General features: G+C 34.3%; 2 protein-coding genes across 2 annotated transcripts in view; one reads left to right on the plus strand and one right to left on the minus strand.

Moving 5' to 3' along the window:
• The window catches only part of LOC150107730 (protein amalgam-like), a 347,148-nt gene that overhangs the window by 283,013 nt on the left and 47,066 nt on the right, over positions 1 to 17,069 (plus strand). The gene's annotated exons all lie outside the window — the stretch shown is intronic.
• Positions 13,941 to 17,069, minus strand: part of LOC150107731 (uncharacterized) — a 32,107-nt gene continuing 28,978 nt past the window's right edge. Inside the window, exon 4 of the mRNA XM_090391599.1 lies at positions 13,941 to 14,012. Coding sequence (XP_090247725.1) covers positions 13,974 to 14,012 — 39 coding nt within the window. The 3' untranslated portion in view covers positions 13,941 to 13,973. The remainder of the gene's footprint in view (positions 14,013 to 17,069) is intronic.

The following is a 17,069-nucleotide window of genomic DNA, read 5'->3' on the forward strand; positions in this document are numbered from 1 at the left end:
CAATAGTTAGATTTTTCTCTACTTAAAGAGATTAGGGAACAGTTTTGTACCATCTGCCGAAGAAGGTTTATGTGTTTTTAAATACTTTATAAACCTGGACACTTTACTATTACATAATGCTCGAGAATGTTTTCATAAACGTAGACCAAACCTGAGAATTTTATAATTACTTTATCTTTTTTATCAAAAAATTGTATTTTATATGTAAAAAAGTATTTTTAAATGTGGCCTAACTGAGATGTCTTCCAGTAAACCTGTCACCCATCTCTGTTGTCGTTCAGTTGGCTGCGCCCATCGTCCCTCTTGCTTAGTTGACTGTGGCCGCCACCGAACCATTTTATTCTGTTACTGTAAATAATTGAAGCGATATTTAATATTACCAATTTATGCGACAGCACTTCAAATGTTTAAGGCCAATGCCATATCAATAAGCTCGTTGACTTTATTTTGTAATATTCTTAACAACAATATGATCGTTTTCCAAATACTTTCCTGAAGCTATTTTTTTCTGTTCTAGAAAATCTTTCACTAACCATGGATCATTGTGATAATAGTGTTATTTGAACATACATAATTATTGCCAAACATTTAGTGTCATGAGTTTTTTTTTTTGTCAGTTAATTGCAAGGAAATTTCCATTGTGCGACCACCACATTTGTACTTTTTCATCCAAAACGTGTCTTTGATTTTTATCTACAAATGAGAAGATATTTTCGAAGAAAGAATTTATATAATTATGTAACACGTGCTTGGTCAGAATATGATAATATAAGTATATTTTATGGTAAGGCCACTTACCAACCATCCGCGGAGTACAGTAGTAACACAGGTCAGCCTAGATATACCAGTAATCCTGTGCTCTGGACACATTGTTTTATGCTACTTCAGGACCTCCAATGATCAACCACATATTTAATTTTTTTTTTGACAATTACAACAAAATTTCAACTGTCCATAACCATGCATGCGCCAAGTTGAATTCAAATCCACAGCCTATCAGCAGAAAACAGAGGGTTTATCCAGTATTGCCGTACTGCATAAACCAATCGCATGATGGCTACTTGAAGTATTTATCTCCCATCGAATTTCGTATCCAGTCAATGCACTTTTGTGCAAGTCATTGTACTTGATGAACGATATTTGGACACCATCATATTCTGATATTATCATCACACTCTTTGCTAATCTTCTTTGAGGACATAATGCTTAGAGAACTGGAAATAACATTTGCTTATATCATTTTAACAATTATAACATTTTGTTTCTATTTCTGCAGTTTAATACAAAATTTTATATTCGATGGCAACACTAGGCAATTATTAGGAATGATAAAAAAAAAAAATAATAATAATAATAATAATAAAAACTGTGGTATAATGATATGTTTTTAGCCACTTCTCTGCATTTCACTTGTCCACCTACATTTTAGTGTAACTTCAAGTTTTATCAGAAGAAACAAAATCAATCTCCGGAATTTAAATACGCCTTTCTAAAAAATGTCAATCGGTGTATAACCTTTCTAATCACGTGATTTAAAAACGCCATATTGAATTGATGAAAGTAATCTTCACGCATAATACTATCGGCGTGACCTTTTTTATCACCCCGATGAGCTGTACGCAATTGGAATATGCGATAGGAGAAAAACAAATTTGATATTCAACATGCATGGCTCTGCAAGCACGATAACCTCTCCCAAAGGGATATCCATTGCATTAAATTGCTGATATAGTTTGCCAGGTGCATTTAGATGATTCCGTGAAAACAGCTAATTCCCTACTGATTGTGTATTCATCTTTACGATTCTGAAAACGAGAAAACAATCGAAAATGTGCCTCATTTGTTTTCCACGATCGGACTTCCCACTATTGGAGTTTCTTAGTCTTAACTAAATGAATTACATTAAATGTATGCCATTGGCCATTCCTCCTCCGTATGAGCACTTATAGTGTTAAATTTGTTATGGACCCTTAGGAAATCAAAATACTTTTTTTGAGAATGCTCTTGATGGCCACAACGAAGTGAATGCTCATTGTACGAGATGGTTTCAAGAAAAATGAAGAGATGCACATAAAGAAACAAAAATCTCTCTTACACATGTTCTCGTATTGGAAAGAAGCACTTACGTTCGTCAGACGATTGAAGTTTCAATCCCCTTAATGACGTAAAGGAAATTTTTATGAACTATTCGGTCAAGACTAAGCGACGTATAATCTTTTAACTTGATTAAATAAAGATATCCTTGTTTTCTTCTTAAACTTCCAGTTGAAAATCATTATCGACTGCTTGTGAAAATCGAAATCCAAATTAGGCCAACTTGTCGTAAATAATCCCTGTGTGTGTGTGCGTGCGTGTGTGTGTGTGTGTGTCATACTGCGCCATATCAAAGGTTATAGCAGTATACACAAGGCAAGACAATCACAAACATCCATGTCCACAGCGGGATTCAAACCCACGACCTATTGGTTGAAGACCGGATATGCTACAACAATCACTCCGGCAGTATGTACGTATGGTCTATTGATGGCAGCAGAGTTACGAGTTGAATCAGTCATATTACAGAGCAGCATTTGAGATTGTGAATGATACAATACCTTGATAATGGTAGCGAATGGCTATTATCCTTTGTTACATCATAATAATAATTCCAAGCTAGCCAGGCAACACTGTGTGTGTGTGTGTGTGTGTGTGTGTGTGTGTGTGTGTGTGTGTGTGTGTGTGTGTGTGTGTGTGTGTGTGTGTGTGTGTGTGTGTGTGTGTGTGTGTGTGTGTGTGTGTGTGTGTGTGTGTGTGTGTGTGTGAAAGAAATTCTCCGAGGAAGGTGTTTTCTTGAAAAAAAAAATTTCACGGCCATATGACAGAAAAGATATCCAGGCAGAAATATTATAACTTCTCTTATCAATATCTCTCAGTGACGCTCATTAATCTAGAAATAATATTCTGTTGTTGTTGTTTTTTTCTTTCGTTTTAGATCAAAAGTATACTCAATACTTTTTTTGACACCTCAAGTTGGTTGACTCGGTGGAGAACATCTTCACTCTCGACTTTCAGGTTGTCTATTTGATTATGAATGTGATGAATGTTTGTACTTTAGGTAAGAGATAAATTTTATTGCCCAGTAGGAGATCACCACCTTACTGTTCGGAGGACTGAAGTGGATTTAAAACAAAAACAACAGGTTTGGTTTTCAGAGCAGAATTTTCAGATTATTTCACCCTTATCTATCCTGCGGTGCTAATGTGTTAAAGATTTATAAGTTTCATAGATGAAATTGTATTTTTTTTTTTTTTTGCCAACGTTCAAAACTTATTTGGATAAGTGCGAACAATGACATTCTCAACCTAAGTAGACCAAGTTTTTCCTCGGGTAAAATAGGCAAATAGAGAATATAAACTTTTGTTTCCATTTTGTTTAATTTTTATTTTCCAGCTGCTGATTAAGTTTCAAAAAAAAAAAAAAAAACCAGCACAGTTTTGATAGCGTCTACCTTTTTTACATCTCTCACTTCTCTTTTTATATAATTATCTACATGTTTGTTCTGTTAACTCGACTGCTATCTTTTCAAAGTGTCTACAGAGAAATTTACATAAAAAGCTATCATTTTATCTTCAATTAAGTTTAGCATTCATCCAAAACACTGCTGGGATTTCTTGGGTGTGAATAAACTAGCTTTTAGTATACAGACAGTCTAAGTGACCGAAGTAAAGTGGTTTTGCGGGTTAAATAAAATGTAATTTTAAATAATACAAAATTAAAGCGATGATTAAGTTTCAGACTTGAGGGTCTCCATCTGAAACATGACACCAATTTCTGAATAAATTAAGATAATTAAAAAAAAAAAGAAAATAACAAATTTACTGATAAAGAAGTATTAAAATCTTTCGCATAATTGAAGTGAAACTTGCTGACGTGCAAAATTCAGAGGCCTTCGTTTGCTTTTTTCCTCCTTAGTTTAATATAATTTGTCTCTCAGTATTCATGATATAGCTTGGATTGATTATTCGTCAAAGACAACGGGCATCCACATTGAATAAAAGCACTTTCATAATTAAACAGAAAACAATTAAAATTAGATACGCTTGATGCACATAATCAGGATTTGGATTATTCTATTTCCCGCTAATTGCTTTATTTTACTTGCTGGATTAATTATTAAGAGATTCGCTTACGTCTAAGAAGTAGTGAGATGAGATCCACTTAGGCTGGCCTAGTAATGAAGAGCTTGTTAAGTTCAGAGCGCATGTATTCATCTTCGTAAGAGTTGCTCAAGAAAGTGTGATATCTCTTTTGTATTGTAGCGATTTCCTATTGGTTGATCTACAGAAAAATTGATAAAAGAAACGGGGTAAAAAATAATGGTTATTTATGATTGATAATTAATGTTCGTTTTAACCACCAGGTGGTACATCTGTAGATTTGCAAGGGACACTGAATATTTATACACTTCGTCATTTATAAATTATTAATTTACACAAAGAACTGCAAATTCGCCGGAACTACTTCATTGTCGATGCACATATAAAGAATCCTTCTGAATAAATTATTTTAAGTTATTTGAAGATTTGTTTAAGAGCACACTGTTGAATAATCTGTATCTTACTTATGATTGTGTATTTCGTCTATTACTGTTTGTTTCTATAACATACTACTAATTACTTTATGGAATAGATTACATATAGCACAGCGATGCTCAGATCGACGGTATACTGCAAAAAAAAAAAAAAAAATTACTGAACTTCGACCCCACTTCAGTACATGCCCTATGCCGTACGACTGCATGGACATTCACAGAAGAGCATGTGTAGAGTCTACGCCATTACATTTATCTCTAGCAATGGTGTTCACGTTGGAAGAAAAGATGCTTACTGTTGAGCATTATTTTCGTTCATGTGGAGTTGGTAGAGCAAATGGTCCAAGTCTACGACATGCTTGTGAGTGGTTTGTTCGTCGTTTCCGTAAGTGTGTCCCTAGCAATAGTGTCATCATTGCCTTAATCGAGAGGTTCCGACGTACCAGGAGTGTTCTACCGCAATGCAAAGGGCATTCGGGGAGATGACGAACTTTTAACATAAATGAGAATCACAAGGCGTGCGCTGTAGCAAGTGTTGCAGTCTCCGAAACGCAGTCAACGCCGAACAGCGGTAAAACTTGGGATACCGAGGCGGTCACTACAGAGAATCCTTAAGGAGCTAGGTGTCTTTTCGTACGTCATTCAGGTGGGTCAGTGTTTAAATTACGCTGCACGGCACGCGTAATTTAAACCAAATTCAGGTCACGGTTTCTCGAGACCTGAATTTGTCTAAGAGAAACCTCTTCACAGCGAGGTCATCGCATGATGATGACCTCGCTTTCCGACCATGGCATAACGGACCCTAAGAGGATGTTGTAACCGTGATCTTTAATAATGAACGCTACATCGAGAATGTGTTAGTTCATTCACCCAGGATGTGCATGGAATGTGTCGTGCAAACAACATTCCATTTCTTGCATAGTTATTCAAACAATCTGTCACACATCACATGGTTCTAGAGACTATTTATCAAACATTTCACCGGGAAGTTCATTTGAAGGTGCACAGAATACCCGTGCCCTTCACATTCTCCTGATCTCACATCACTTGATTCCTTCGTTTTGGGTATGTTGAAGGAATAGGTATTCCACCATCACCCACATTCAAACCTTGATGAACTAAGGGATCAAATTGCACGATATGTCCAGCAGATGTCCCAACCCTAGTTCTCCAAGATGACGGAGAACGTTCGCATGCGCTACGAAACCTGCCTTAAAAGAAGTTTAAAGAAAAACGGGGGTACATTACGTGTCCATTTCGAGCACGTAATATACCGCAATTAATGCTTTATTTGACCAAGATTCCGACAGTTGTGGATGTACATATATTTCTTTGTTAATGAACCCGTTTACTCCATGACATATGTCGTTGTCGTTATTATTCAGTACTGTTTTTTTGCGCCATACTGTATAATATATATATATATATAATTTAAAACTTCATATATCATACATATTCATTATTAATAATAATATGTAATATACAATTATAATTCTTATAAAAATTGTTGCAATAAGTTTAGATATAAATTTCCAAATTTATATCTAAACTGAAAAACAAACCATTTTAACGATACAATGTAGAATACTATATCTATCTACAAAAGCTAAAATGTTGTGAAGTCCTTATAAGGACTGGCTTAAAGGGGCGAAGCAAGAATGCTTTTCATCTTTCCCGTTATCTGCAGAGGACAGTGTATGGATAAGGTGTAATTGAGCTATTAAAGCTCTGATCATGGCAGGAGGGTAACAGCAATATTGAGCTATTACAGCTCTGATCATGGCAGGAGGGTAACAGCAATAGCCGAGCCTCAGTTAGAACTTCATTGGCTGTAGCATTGCCATCCATTACCCTCCCAGGGTTTCATCCATCAACCTTCCGGGTTTCATCTCTTATCCTTATAAGGACTGGCTTAAAGGGGCGAAGCAAGAATGCTTTTCATCTTCCCTGTTATCTGTAGTGGACAGTGTAGGGATAAGGTGTTATTGAACTATTAAAGCTCTGATCATGGCAGGAGGGTAACAGCAATAGCCGAGCCTCAGTTAGAACTTCATTGGCTACGGCATTGCCATCCATTACCCTCCAATGGTATTAATCACGGCATCTGACGGTCGATTATATACATATATATTTATATTCGATCCTACTCCTTTCTATGCTGCGAAGTATTGTTATAAACTATATAAAAATAATAAATAAATAAAAGGTGTTGTAGTAAATTATAAAACTTTAGACAAATGTCAATGGAACCTTTTTTATGATATATAGTTTTTGTACATTTAATTTAAATAAATTAAATATATATATATATATATATATATTTATTTATCTACTTAAACAAATGATGTATCAGGAATACATATCTTAAACATAGACATCTGGTAAATAGAAATAACTTTTTTCTGACAGCATTTTATACGTGCATGAACAATATTTTATGAGATAATTCAGAGAATTTTTAGTATTCTTCTTCAAATGTTACTGTCAAGACAAACCGTTGTAGAATAAAAAAAAGTACTCTTATTATTTAACATGACATTCCCCCCCCCGCAAAAAAAAGAACAAACGTAAAAGTTCATTCTACAAGACATATTTTACTCGTAAATGGTTTTTTTATCTGCATATGAGTTCGTGCACACTTAGGTAATATGCATTTTGACTCAAGAGACTCGGAATAATGCACGATCCAAGGCGAAAAGCCAGAAATAAATAATTAATCTATTGAATAGCAATAAAGTTTCCGAGAGTGGAACGAAATTTATAAATTATTAATTTTTAGCTACAGATCCAGTTTGTCTTAAAGCCGTCCACAGTTCTGTTGTACACTTTAAGCAACTTGCTTTATAATTCATTACAAGGAGACGATGTATTTTCAGCCTGTTGTCTACTTTCTTCGCGAAAGCACTTATAATTCAAGGGAGAAAAAAAAAACCCACCTACGAATACTGTCTCTTATTTTGAATCTTTTACATCTATGGTATGTGGGACTCCAATGAACCCTAAAGAAATAACGTAGGTAGAATTGTTTGTTAATATTCACAGAATTTTAAATAAATTGCGATAGTGAAACAAACGACAAAGTTTCTGTAGTAAGAAAAGAAAGCCATATGTCAAAAAAGTTTGTTGCTTCATATTGTACAAAATGCAATGTTTTTAAAAGCAAATGCTTTCAAAAGTAAAAATATTTGCAATTAATGTTTGCAATTCCATTAATGTTGGAAATAAACCAAAGTGAAATGAACTATTCTATTTCTACATGAAAATTCATCTAATTTCTGAAATTTACAAATTTACTTTAGTGTATGCAGACAAGTAAAAGTTCATGAAATGCAATAAAGAAAAAAAAATCAAACAGCATGAACTTTTTGAATTATAAAAGCAAGCGATGTTTATATAATAAATAAAAATAAATAGAAAAATTTCCAAATTTATATCTATATCTAAACAAAAAATGCTGATGACACCATTCTAATAGCAGCAAACAGAAATAAATTAATCAAATTACTGCAGCTACTAATTGAAGAGGGTAAAGAATTTGGATTAGATATAAATGCAAAAAAGATCAACTTTATGAAAATCTCAAAAGAAAGCAGATCCGAGCCAGAATTATTCATAAACAATATGAAAATTGAACATACAACAGAATACAAATATTGAGGCATCTACTTTACTGCAGATGGAAAGCAAGAAATAAAAATAAGAACAGCCATAGCTAAAGATGCATTCTGGAAAAATAAAGATCTGCTCAGAAGTTCTGTGAGTATCGAGACAAAAAATAGAACGATAAGAACATTAGTGTGGCCAATTTTCACATATGGAAGTGAGACCTGGATATTCAAGAAAGGAGTAAGGCAACAGATAATGACCTTTGAAATGTGGTGCTATAGGAGAGCTCTGAAAATCCCATGGACAGAACATGTGACAAATACAGATGTCCTACAGAGAATGTCCTACTTTATTACAGGAAATGATCCGGGAAAAGATGAGATTGGCAGGACACGTACTGAGAGGTTCAGCAGGACAGAGGATACTAACATTTTTAGAAGGAAACATTATGGGAAAAAGATCAAGAGCTAAAAACGAAGGACATGGCTTGAAGATATAAGATCATGGACAGGATCACATGGCTATGCAGAAACAAAAAGGAAAGCTACCAACAGAGAGAACTGGAAGGACATGGTGCTGGCAGGGTGACCACCTAGCAAAAATATTTTGTACTTTTTTATGCAGGAAAAGTACCAGATCTGTAGTAGATTTTTATTTGCTTTCGTTTCACTCTATTTAGGGCATTTTACGATATTACTACCTTATTACCATAGATGAACTCAATGTAAAACCGCTAAATTAACACATATACAGTAAATATATAAAGAAAAAAAGTCAAAACTCATCTGACTGTACTCATCTATGAATCCAAGGCTGCAGTTGTCAATCATCAATAACCTAAGTCCCAATTGTAATTCTAGCACATCACATGTGCATTAATTTACCATATATTTTTTAGTCTCAATTTAGTATTTGAAATAATGTAACATTAAATTTTCAGTATTTAATACGCTATTTACATATATACAGGGGTTCCCACCCACAAGAGAAACAGTGAAAGTATTTATTCATTCTTTTTTTTTATCAGATTTTGCTAAATTAATTAACTCTTTAGAAATAGTAAAATCTGTGGCTGATGAATATTTTAATTTTTCTTTTGTCAAAAGGAGTCCATTTATCAAAGGAGGTTTTTTTTTTGAGATTTCATTGCGTGAATCCACAGCCAACGCATTTTTTATAAGATAGTTACATTTAGTGCGTCCACACTGTATTTTCTCAGCAATTTCACTTATTTCACTATTAGGAGCAATTGTTTTCACTAGAGTTGGAAGAGTATCCATAAGCCACAAAAGCAAACTGTATTCGACATCCAGGGCCGTTCCGTTGGTTTGCGACTCCCGAGTGCAAAATTTTTGTGCCCCCTCCCTTCCATTAAAATTAAAGGATCCCGAAGTACAATAACACGTTACGAATCATTTTATTATACTACACATTAAGAGGGATGTATATTAAAATAAAGAAAAAACACAAATAATAAAAAAAAACTTATTTTTATATAATACACAAACATACTCTTATAATGTAACATGGAACACGACAAGAAAAGAAGAAGAGACTCTCAGAATAACTCAGCGTGCAATAGAACGTAGGATTTGTAACATCATCAAAGCAAGATGAGATGGGCAGGTCACATAGCCAGACTCAAGGATAACAGGTGAACATATAGAATACTCAACTGCCAACCAAGAATAAAGACAAACCAGGAAGACTACCTACAAGATGAGAAGATGCAATAGTGAAATCTATGGGTATAACATGGAAGAGAGAGGCTCAAGATCGAGATCGTTGGAGGCATCTTTGTGACCTGCACTCATGAAGAAATCCTGAGTGAAACACAGGTCCATCAAGAGGAAAACTCAAGAAACTCCTAGAACGTTTGTTCAGTGTGCTGAGAGCAGTGATTACAGTAAGTTGTGTTGAAGCTCGTATCATTTATTTAACTACCCGACTCAGTCCCTCACTGAAATCTCTCACATTCGAAGGTGACAAATATGCACAAACAGTTCAGTGTATTATTTATTCCCTCCCTAATTTTTAAGAACGTGTTTTATACTGCCCCTAAATTGTGCCTACCGGGTTCACTGCACCCTTTGAACCCCGATACGGAAGGGTCCTGTCTGCATCATATGCACAAAATCTTAATTCTCCCTCTTAAATTTATTTTTCCGATTGGTATTTGGAACTGGATTTAAACAACGACATTATACCTAGTGTGCTTCTTTTAGATTCTATATTCTGCTTGTGTTTTGGAATGTTTGCATGACGAATCAATAGACATGCGTTACCATTAATGATAATATCACAAAATTTACAATAAGCAGTGTGTTCTTTACTTTTACCTGAACTGATCCAGGATTTAAGAATGGGATCCGCCAACCATTCTTCTTTGAATGTTTGCTTATATGATTTTTTCATCTTTTTAGATGAACCTTGTAAACCTGAATCATAACTATTATCACTTTCTCTTTTATCTGAATTACCTGTGTCAGAAGTGGTTTCTTGTGAGTGGGAAGGGAAGGCTCTTTTATGTAATTTACTGACTGACGCACTACACATTTTCCCCTGAGATTTAGATTCAAATTTAAATTTATAAAGTTTTTTCTTGCCACTTGTCCATGTTTAAAAGGAAAATCTAAATAATAATATTTTCGACAAAGAATTAAACAAGTTTTTGTTAATAAAATTATTAAAAACACTGGACTTTTTATAACGCGCGAGAAGTGTTTGAACTTTGAACAGCGAAGAATATATTTTCATTGGCTAATGCCAGTCGGATTGAGTGAGTACGGGATCGGGGTGGGGGGAGAAGACTAGCGAACAGTGAGAGGGATAGGAAAAAAAGAGAAATCATGCTTATGTCACTGAATGTGACATATGGGGAGGTGGGAGAAGAGAAAAATATTAAACTCAAATGTCTAACTCACGTTGTTGTTATTATTCGGAAAGAAGAAAGTACTAGATCTGTTGGTGAACGTACTAGAACACTAAAAATTTATGAAAAGTACTAGATCTAGTACGAAAGTACTAGTAGTGGTCACCCTGGGTGCTGCACCTTCTCACTGAAGAAGCTACATGAAGAAGAAGAAACCAAAACACAACTGCGTAAAGAAACAATCTTAAATACTGCATCCACGAAAGCTAAAATATCGCGAAATATTATTAGAAATTATACAAAAACCTAAAAGGTGTTTTAGTAAATTATAAAACTTCAGAGAAATTTTAAAAGAATATTTTTGTAATAAATAATTTATGTATATTTAATTTAAATAATTTAAATATAAATATATTTATTATCATGTTGTACCATCATTTTCTATATTGGTTTAAGCCAATAAGAATACAATTTGGTCGGCTAAATCCCAAATTGCCAGCCCATCCTCGTTCGTTCAGTATCCAGGTAGATACCCAACAGGGTGCACCACGAGAAGGTGAGGATTGGACATTAGGTCAGAAGCCCTGGTCGGTTCTCCGCATTCCTTTAAAGGCTATGTGGAGGTCTCCTCTCATTTATACAGATATGGTATGAAGGTCAGCATTAAAAAGATAAAGACAATGAAATAGGTAGAATTGTTGAAAATGTCAACTGTGTTGTGAATGGGGAACCTGTGGAACAATTAAAACATTTCAGCTACTTAGGCACGATTTTTAGTGAAGATGGTAAATTAAATATGGAAATAAACAACAGAATCAACAAAGCTGGTATGGTAGGAAGTCAATTGAATAAATTCATATGAAATAAGAGAGAAATTAGTCGGATAATTACTAAATTAGCTGTATATATACAGACAGTGTTCAAACCAGTTTTAACTATGGATATGAGAGCTGGGTCAGAAGTAAAACACTTGACCAAAGACTAGAGACTGCAGATATGAGAGTACTGAGAAAGATTAGATGTGTGAACAGATGGCATCAATGGCAATATCATATTAAAAACGAGGATATTAGGAAAGAACTTGACATTGCCGGCATCCAGGAATGGGTTAGCAGAGCTAATCTCAGGTGGTATGGTCACTTAAACAGAATGGGCGAGGAAAGATTAGCAAACCAAGTGTTCTCTGCAAGGTTGACCCAGAGGAAGACCGAGATATAGGTGGATTGATATGGTACAATGAGCCTTAGACGAAAGAAATATAAGATCTGATAATGTTGGAATCTTAACAAGTAACAGACTGATTTGGGGGAAAATTGTAGATAGGAAGTTAGTAATGATTTAAATTTTTCATGTAGTACTATCATATCCTGTACACCCCTTGAGGGTACATATCAGCAATTTGATGATGATGATGATAATGATGATGATGATATTTATTATCTACGTAAAATTCTGATGTATCAGGAATACATATCTTAAGATTAGCTATCATTTTTACAGGAGAAATTTCCAAATCTGTCTGAAATGAGCACAACTTATCACGTTCTATTTCCGAACTTATAAAAATCCAAGCAATAGAATATGAGTATGGCAATGATGATTAACACGCTGATCAATACAAAAAGATGTGACAGAAATATTAAACATCTTATATAAGACGTGATGTGTGTGTACTATGAGCACCGTCTGAGGAGGTTCTCTTTGGGAACAAGAGCCTTCTCAAGATCTCTTGACTCAACATTTAATGACTCACAAAACGTGTATTAAATCCACCATAGTAACAATGTATCAACTACAAAACTGTTTTTATAAATATCCCTTAAGTATGATAAATGCAATAATGTTTACCAATATTTTTGGTAATGATGTCACTTAGTAATGAAAACACACTCACACTACAAATGTGAGTATTTTCTCGTCATTTTTAATACACCCGGACTTTTGGTTGCTTTGCACAAGTGTGTAAATAATACTTTTTCAATGCAGTGTAGTTGTTCATTGCAAATGCAAAATACACTTTTAATGACTGTAATTAATGATTTAAGTTAACACGAAGTCACGCATTATATAGTTCAAGAGCCACTCCTTAATTGTACCCGTGAATCATGATTTGGGTTAATAAATTATAACATCTTTAATTTACGTTTTATTTGGTTTTGCTCTCCGCGTATGTTCATTTTGCCCTAACGAATTAGAGTTGGATAGTCAGTTTTGTAATAGAATGATGTTCATTTTTCTCTCAATTCACAATTAAAGTGACGTGTGTTTTACCAATCAATTCTTGCTATAAACGTTCCACAATCTTTCAGATAATAGGTATTTCAATGCACTTCTTATCCAATTTGAACAAAACAGTGATAAGATGTACATTCTATGCAATAACTGTTATTTTCATTTCTCTCTTTATCTGTATTGCTTAAAATTGCCGTATAAATGGCAACATAAACTAAATTTGATTCTAGAGTACTTTTATCTTTCCAAACTCTTAATTATAAGTAGCATTCGTTGTAAAGATTTACTGTGAACTATTATGAACCTTTGTTATAATGAACATTCAAAATCCTTTCATATCATCCAATTCACTATTACCGATAATCGACCACTGCATTAAAATATTTACTGGATCCCCACCGAAGTGGAATTTACTATTTCTCATTCATTGAATACAAATACCACACAGAGATGGGTAACATACCGGTCTTCAGTGCATCGCGTTAAAGAAGAAGAAACAGAAAGAATTGCAAGAATTGCACTAACTACGTTTGGAAGACTTTAAATGGAACAACGAGACTCTGTTCATCAGACAAAAAACTAAGATAAACGATTTTGAATCTCTTCGAGTCACTTACCTTGCCTTTCTTCTTCTTATAAGATTGTAGAGTCGGTCAAATTCAGCAACACGATCGTCTTGACGAAGAAAGCAAATCACAGACACCCTCTTATGCTTAGGAGCTGAAAGAGTGCCTGAAATCACCAATGAGACAAAATTTACGCTACTAAATATTAAACGGATAACATTAATAATATAGAATCATTGGAGAGAGTACACGTGGTATATATTGACTTGTTTAGTCTGCTGACCAAAAAAAAAAAAAGACAGTGGTTTTAAGGGTTAACTTTGATACGAGCAATAGCGTTACGAAATGAGATGGGAGGATACTTATCCATGGTCTTCGTATCCGAAATTTAGTATATATACGATTACTATATTTCTCCGCATATTTAATTTCCTTTCATTTAATAAAAATTGCTTCTTTATGATAAAAAAAGTACCTCAAAATAGATGTTCATAAATATTATGGGACATTCCTTACAATCAGAACGATTTGTTTTCACGTAAAAAATTAACATATATAACACTTTCTCAATTTATTAAACATTTTTTGATTTAAATTTTCAAACAAATACATGAAATGATGCGCAAAGAATATGATATTCACACACACACACACACACACACACACACACACACACACACACACACACACACACACACACACACACACACACACACACACACACACACACACACACACACACACACACACACACACACACACACACACACACACACAGTCCAGAGTTTCTTATCTTATCGTCCGACTACTTTACTTAACTTTTATTCAAAAATCTATACTTTTACGTTCAGTTAAATTATAATTCTATTCAGAAAAATATCAAAACAAAGATTATATTAAAATCCATCTTACTCCTGATAAGATTTCTGATTGCAACAGATTTTCAAATTCGAATTAAAATTTTGAATAAGCGCAACTGAGATTTTATCCAGGACAATTGACAACTCCCTTTCATTTTAGTGGGATCTGTTAATGTGCTCGGAGTTTATTCTTAGCAAGCCTTATTCCAAATGCATTTTAGCCGCATCTTCGAATATATTTCTCTGAAAGTTCGTCTGCAGGCAGTTGTTAAACTCCCACACAAAACTTCGAAGTCGGTTCCATTGAAAATCTTTCTTGTAGCGATCCATTAGTGGAGGGTGATGCATAAAATAGCATGCCTGTTTTCATATGTTTATGGAAATTGACCATAGTTTAGCGTTCAGACACAAAACTGTTTCGTGAGTTCTGTTTTTGAAAACGTTTTAACTTCTTTTTAATTCTAGAAACTTTAGTTCAGATAAAAAGTAGCTATTAGTGTAACTTCGAAAATATCCGGGCTTTATTTTAATGAGACAAAATGTACAAAATAATTGAAATTTCTAGAAATACAGATTCAAACATACTTAACATACTTATATTGAAAAAAAAGGGCTGAAATGGGTCTTGCAAATGTCAACAACAACAACAACAACAACAATAATAATAATAATAACATAGTAACAAACGAATTTCAGAAGAAATTCGAGATAAGATATATAAGTAAACAGAAACAAAGATCAATTAAAAGAAAAAAAACATTTTTTTCTTTTAATCAAATATCTGCTTTTTTCTAGATCTTCCCAAAAGTGAATATGACATATTTGGGCAGAATTTAAAAACAAAATTAAAAATTAAAAGAATAGATTTGTATATATATGTGTATGGACCAGAGAATTGTAATGGTTCCTATAACGCAGGTCACTCAGGTCTTTCGCTAATCTACTAAATCTCGTGATAAACATCCCCATGTCAGAATTTGAAAAACCAGCCTATTTAAAAAATTTTGCAACTGCTGTCGAACTTCAAATTTATCTGGTCATTTGTATATTGTGCAAAAATGTTATCGCAGTGCTATAGTAAATTTTGGCATTGCACAAATTTAATTTCCAATAACTGGGACTAAATAACTGGGATCTACGACAAGGACTTATGAATTACTCTGAAAGTAATTAACACATTTATTCAAGCTTTTTTGTGCAACTCAAGCTCAATACAAAAGCCAAAGCTTCAAATAGAAAATTTTAATTAAATATATCATTATTTTCATATTATATATTCATTTGCAAATTATTTATTATTTACTTTAAAGAAATATATTCATATTCATTCTGCTGACCATCTGTGAAACCAAGAAGCCTTGGGTTATAATCTTACGGTAGCCATGGATATTTGTAAATATTTTTAGATGGCAGAAAAATTTCAAACTGTGGGAGATACTATCGCTTGTTAGACGCCTGAAGTGGCTTGAAAGCTTTCAATTTTTTGTCTGGAGAGGTGGGTTTTCGATTATCTAATTCACAGTATTAATAATCATGTGTAATATAGCTTTCAAATTTTCGCTAATATGACTATACCTGAGTTTAACAGAGATACAGACCAGCACTTCTATCTCTACACCGTTTTCCTCCGCGTCTGTACTGGATTCCTAAAATTCACAAGGAAACTCCGAGCACCTTCTTTCCAGCATCAGCAATATCGTCTTGAAGAACAAACATTTTTAGCAAGCTTTGATATCGCGAATCTGTTTAACAACTTTCCAACAGATGATCTGCTAATACCCTTCTACAAGACAGATTATGACACTCCTCAAATATTGTATCTCTTCTGGGCATTTTAAGTACAATAACTCATCATACAAACAGAATTCTAATTTAACAATGGGCAGTTCTTTCTTCAGCTTTAGCAAATATTTATATGGAAACATTTGAAAGAGCCTCCGTAGCAAAGTCAGTACAGTCGAAGCCCTCTGGTCGGAAAGACCTGGGTTTGATTCCCGTCAGTGACGTGAGGAACCTTTATCTGGTCTCTTTCGACTAAAGATGAGTTAGTCCGGCCTGATTAGCGGAGTGGTTAGCGTATCCGTTCTCCAGCCAAAAGGCTGCGGGTTCGAATCCCGCCGTGGGCATGGATGTTTGTGATTGTTTGTGAAAATCTAGTGGTGGTTGGTGTAGATGACGACGGTAGTTGCGGTTGGGAGAGAGAGAGAGAGAGAGAGAGAGAGAGAGAGAGAGAGACAGTCGTAGAGTAGGTGCCCTCCCTTGATGAGTTCTTGGACTCGTTGGAGGTGTCATGTACAGTCGGTCTCATACGGAGATAGGGTTTCTTTGTCACTCAGAAACTCGTGTTTTTCTTCCCCTCAGAA

The sequence above is a fragment of the Typopeltis vanoorti genome, chromosome 4, assembly GCF_054136105.1.
Source record: "Typopeltis vanoorti isolate ZY-2024b chromosome 4, IOZ_Tvanoo_1.0, whole genome shotgun sequence".
Taxonomy (NCBI): Eukaryota; Metazoa; Arthropoda; class Arachnida; order Uropygi; family Thelyphonidae; genus Typopeltis; species Typopeltis vanoorti.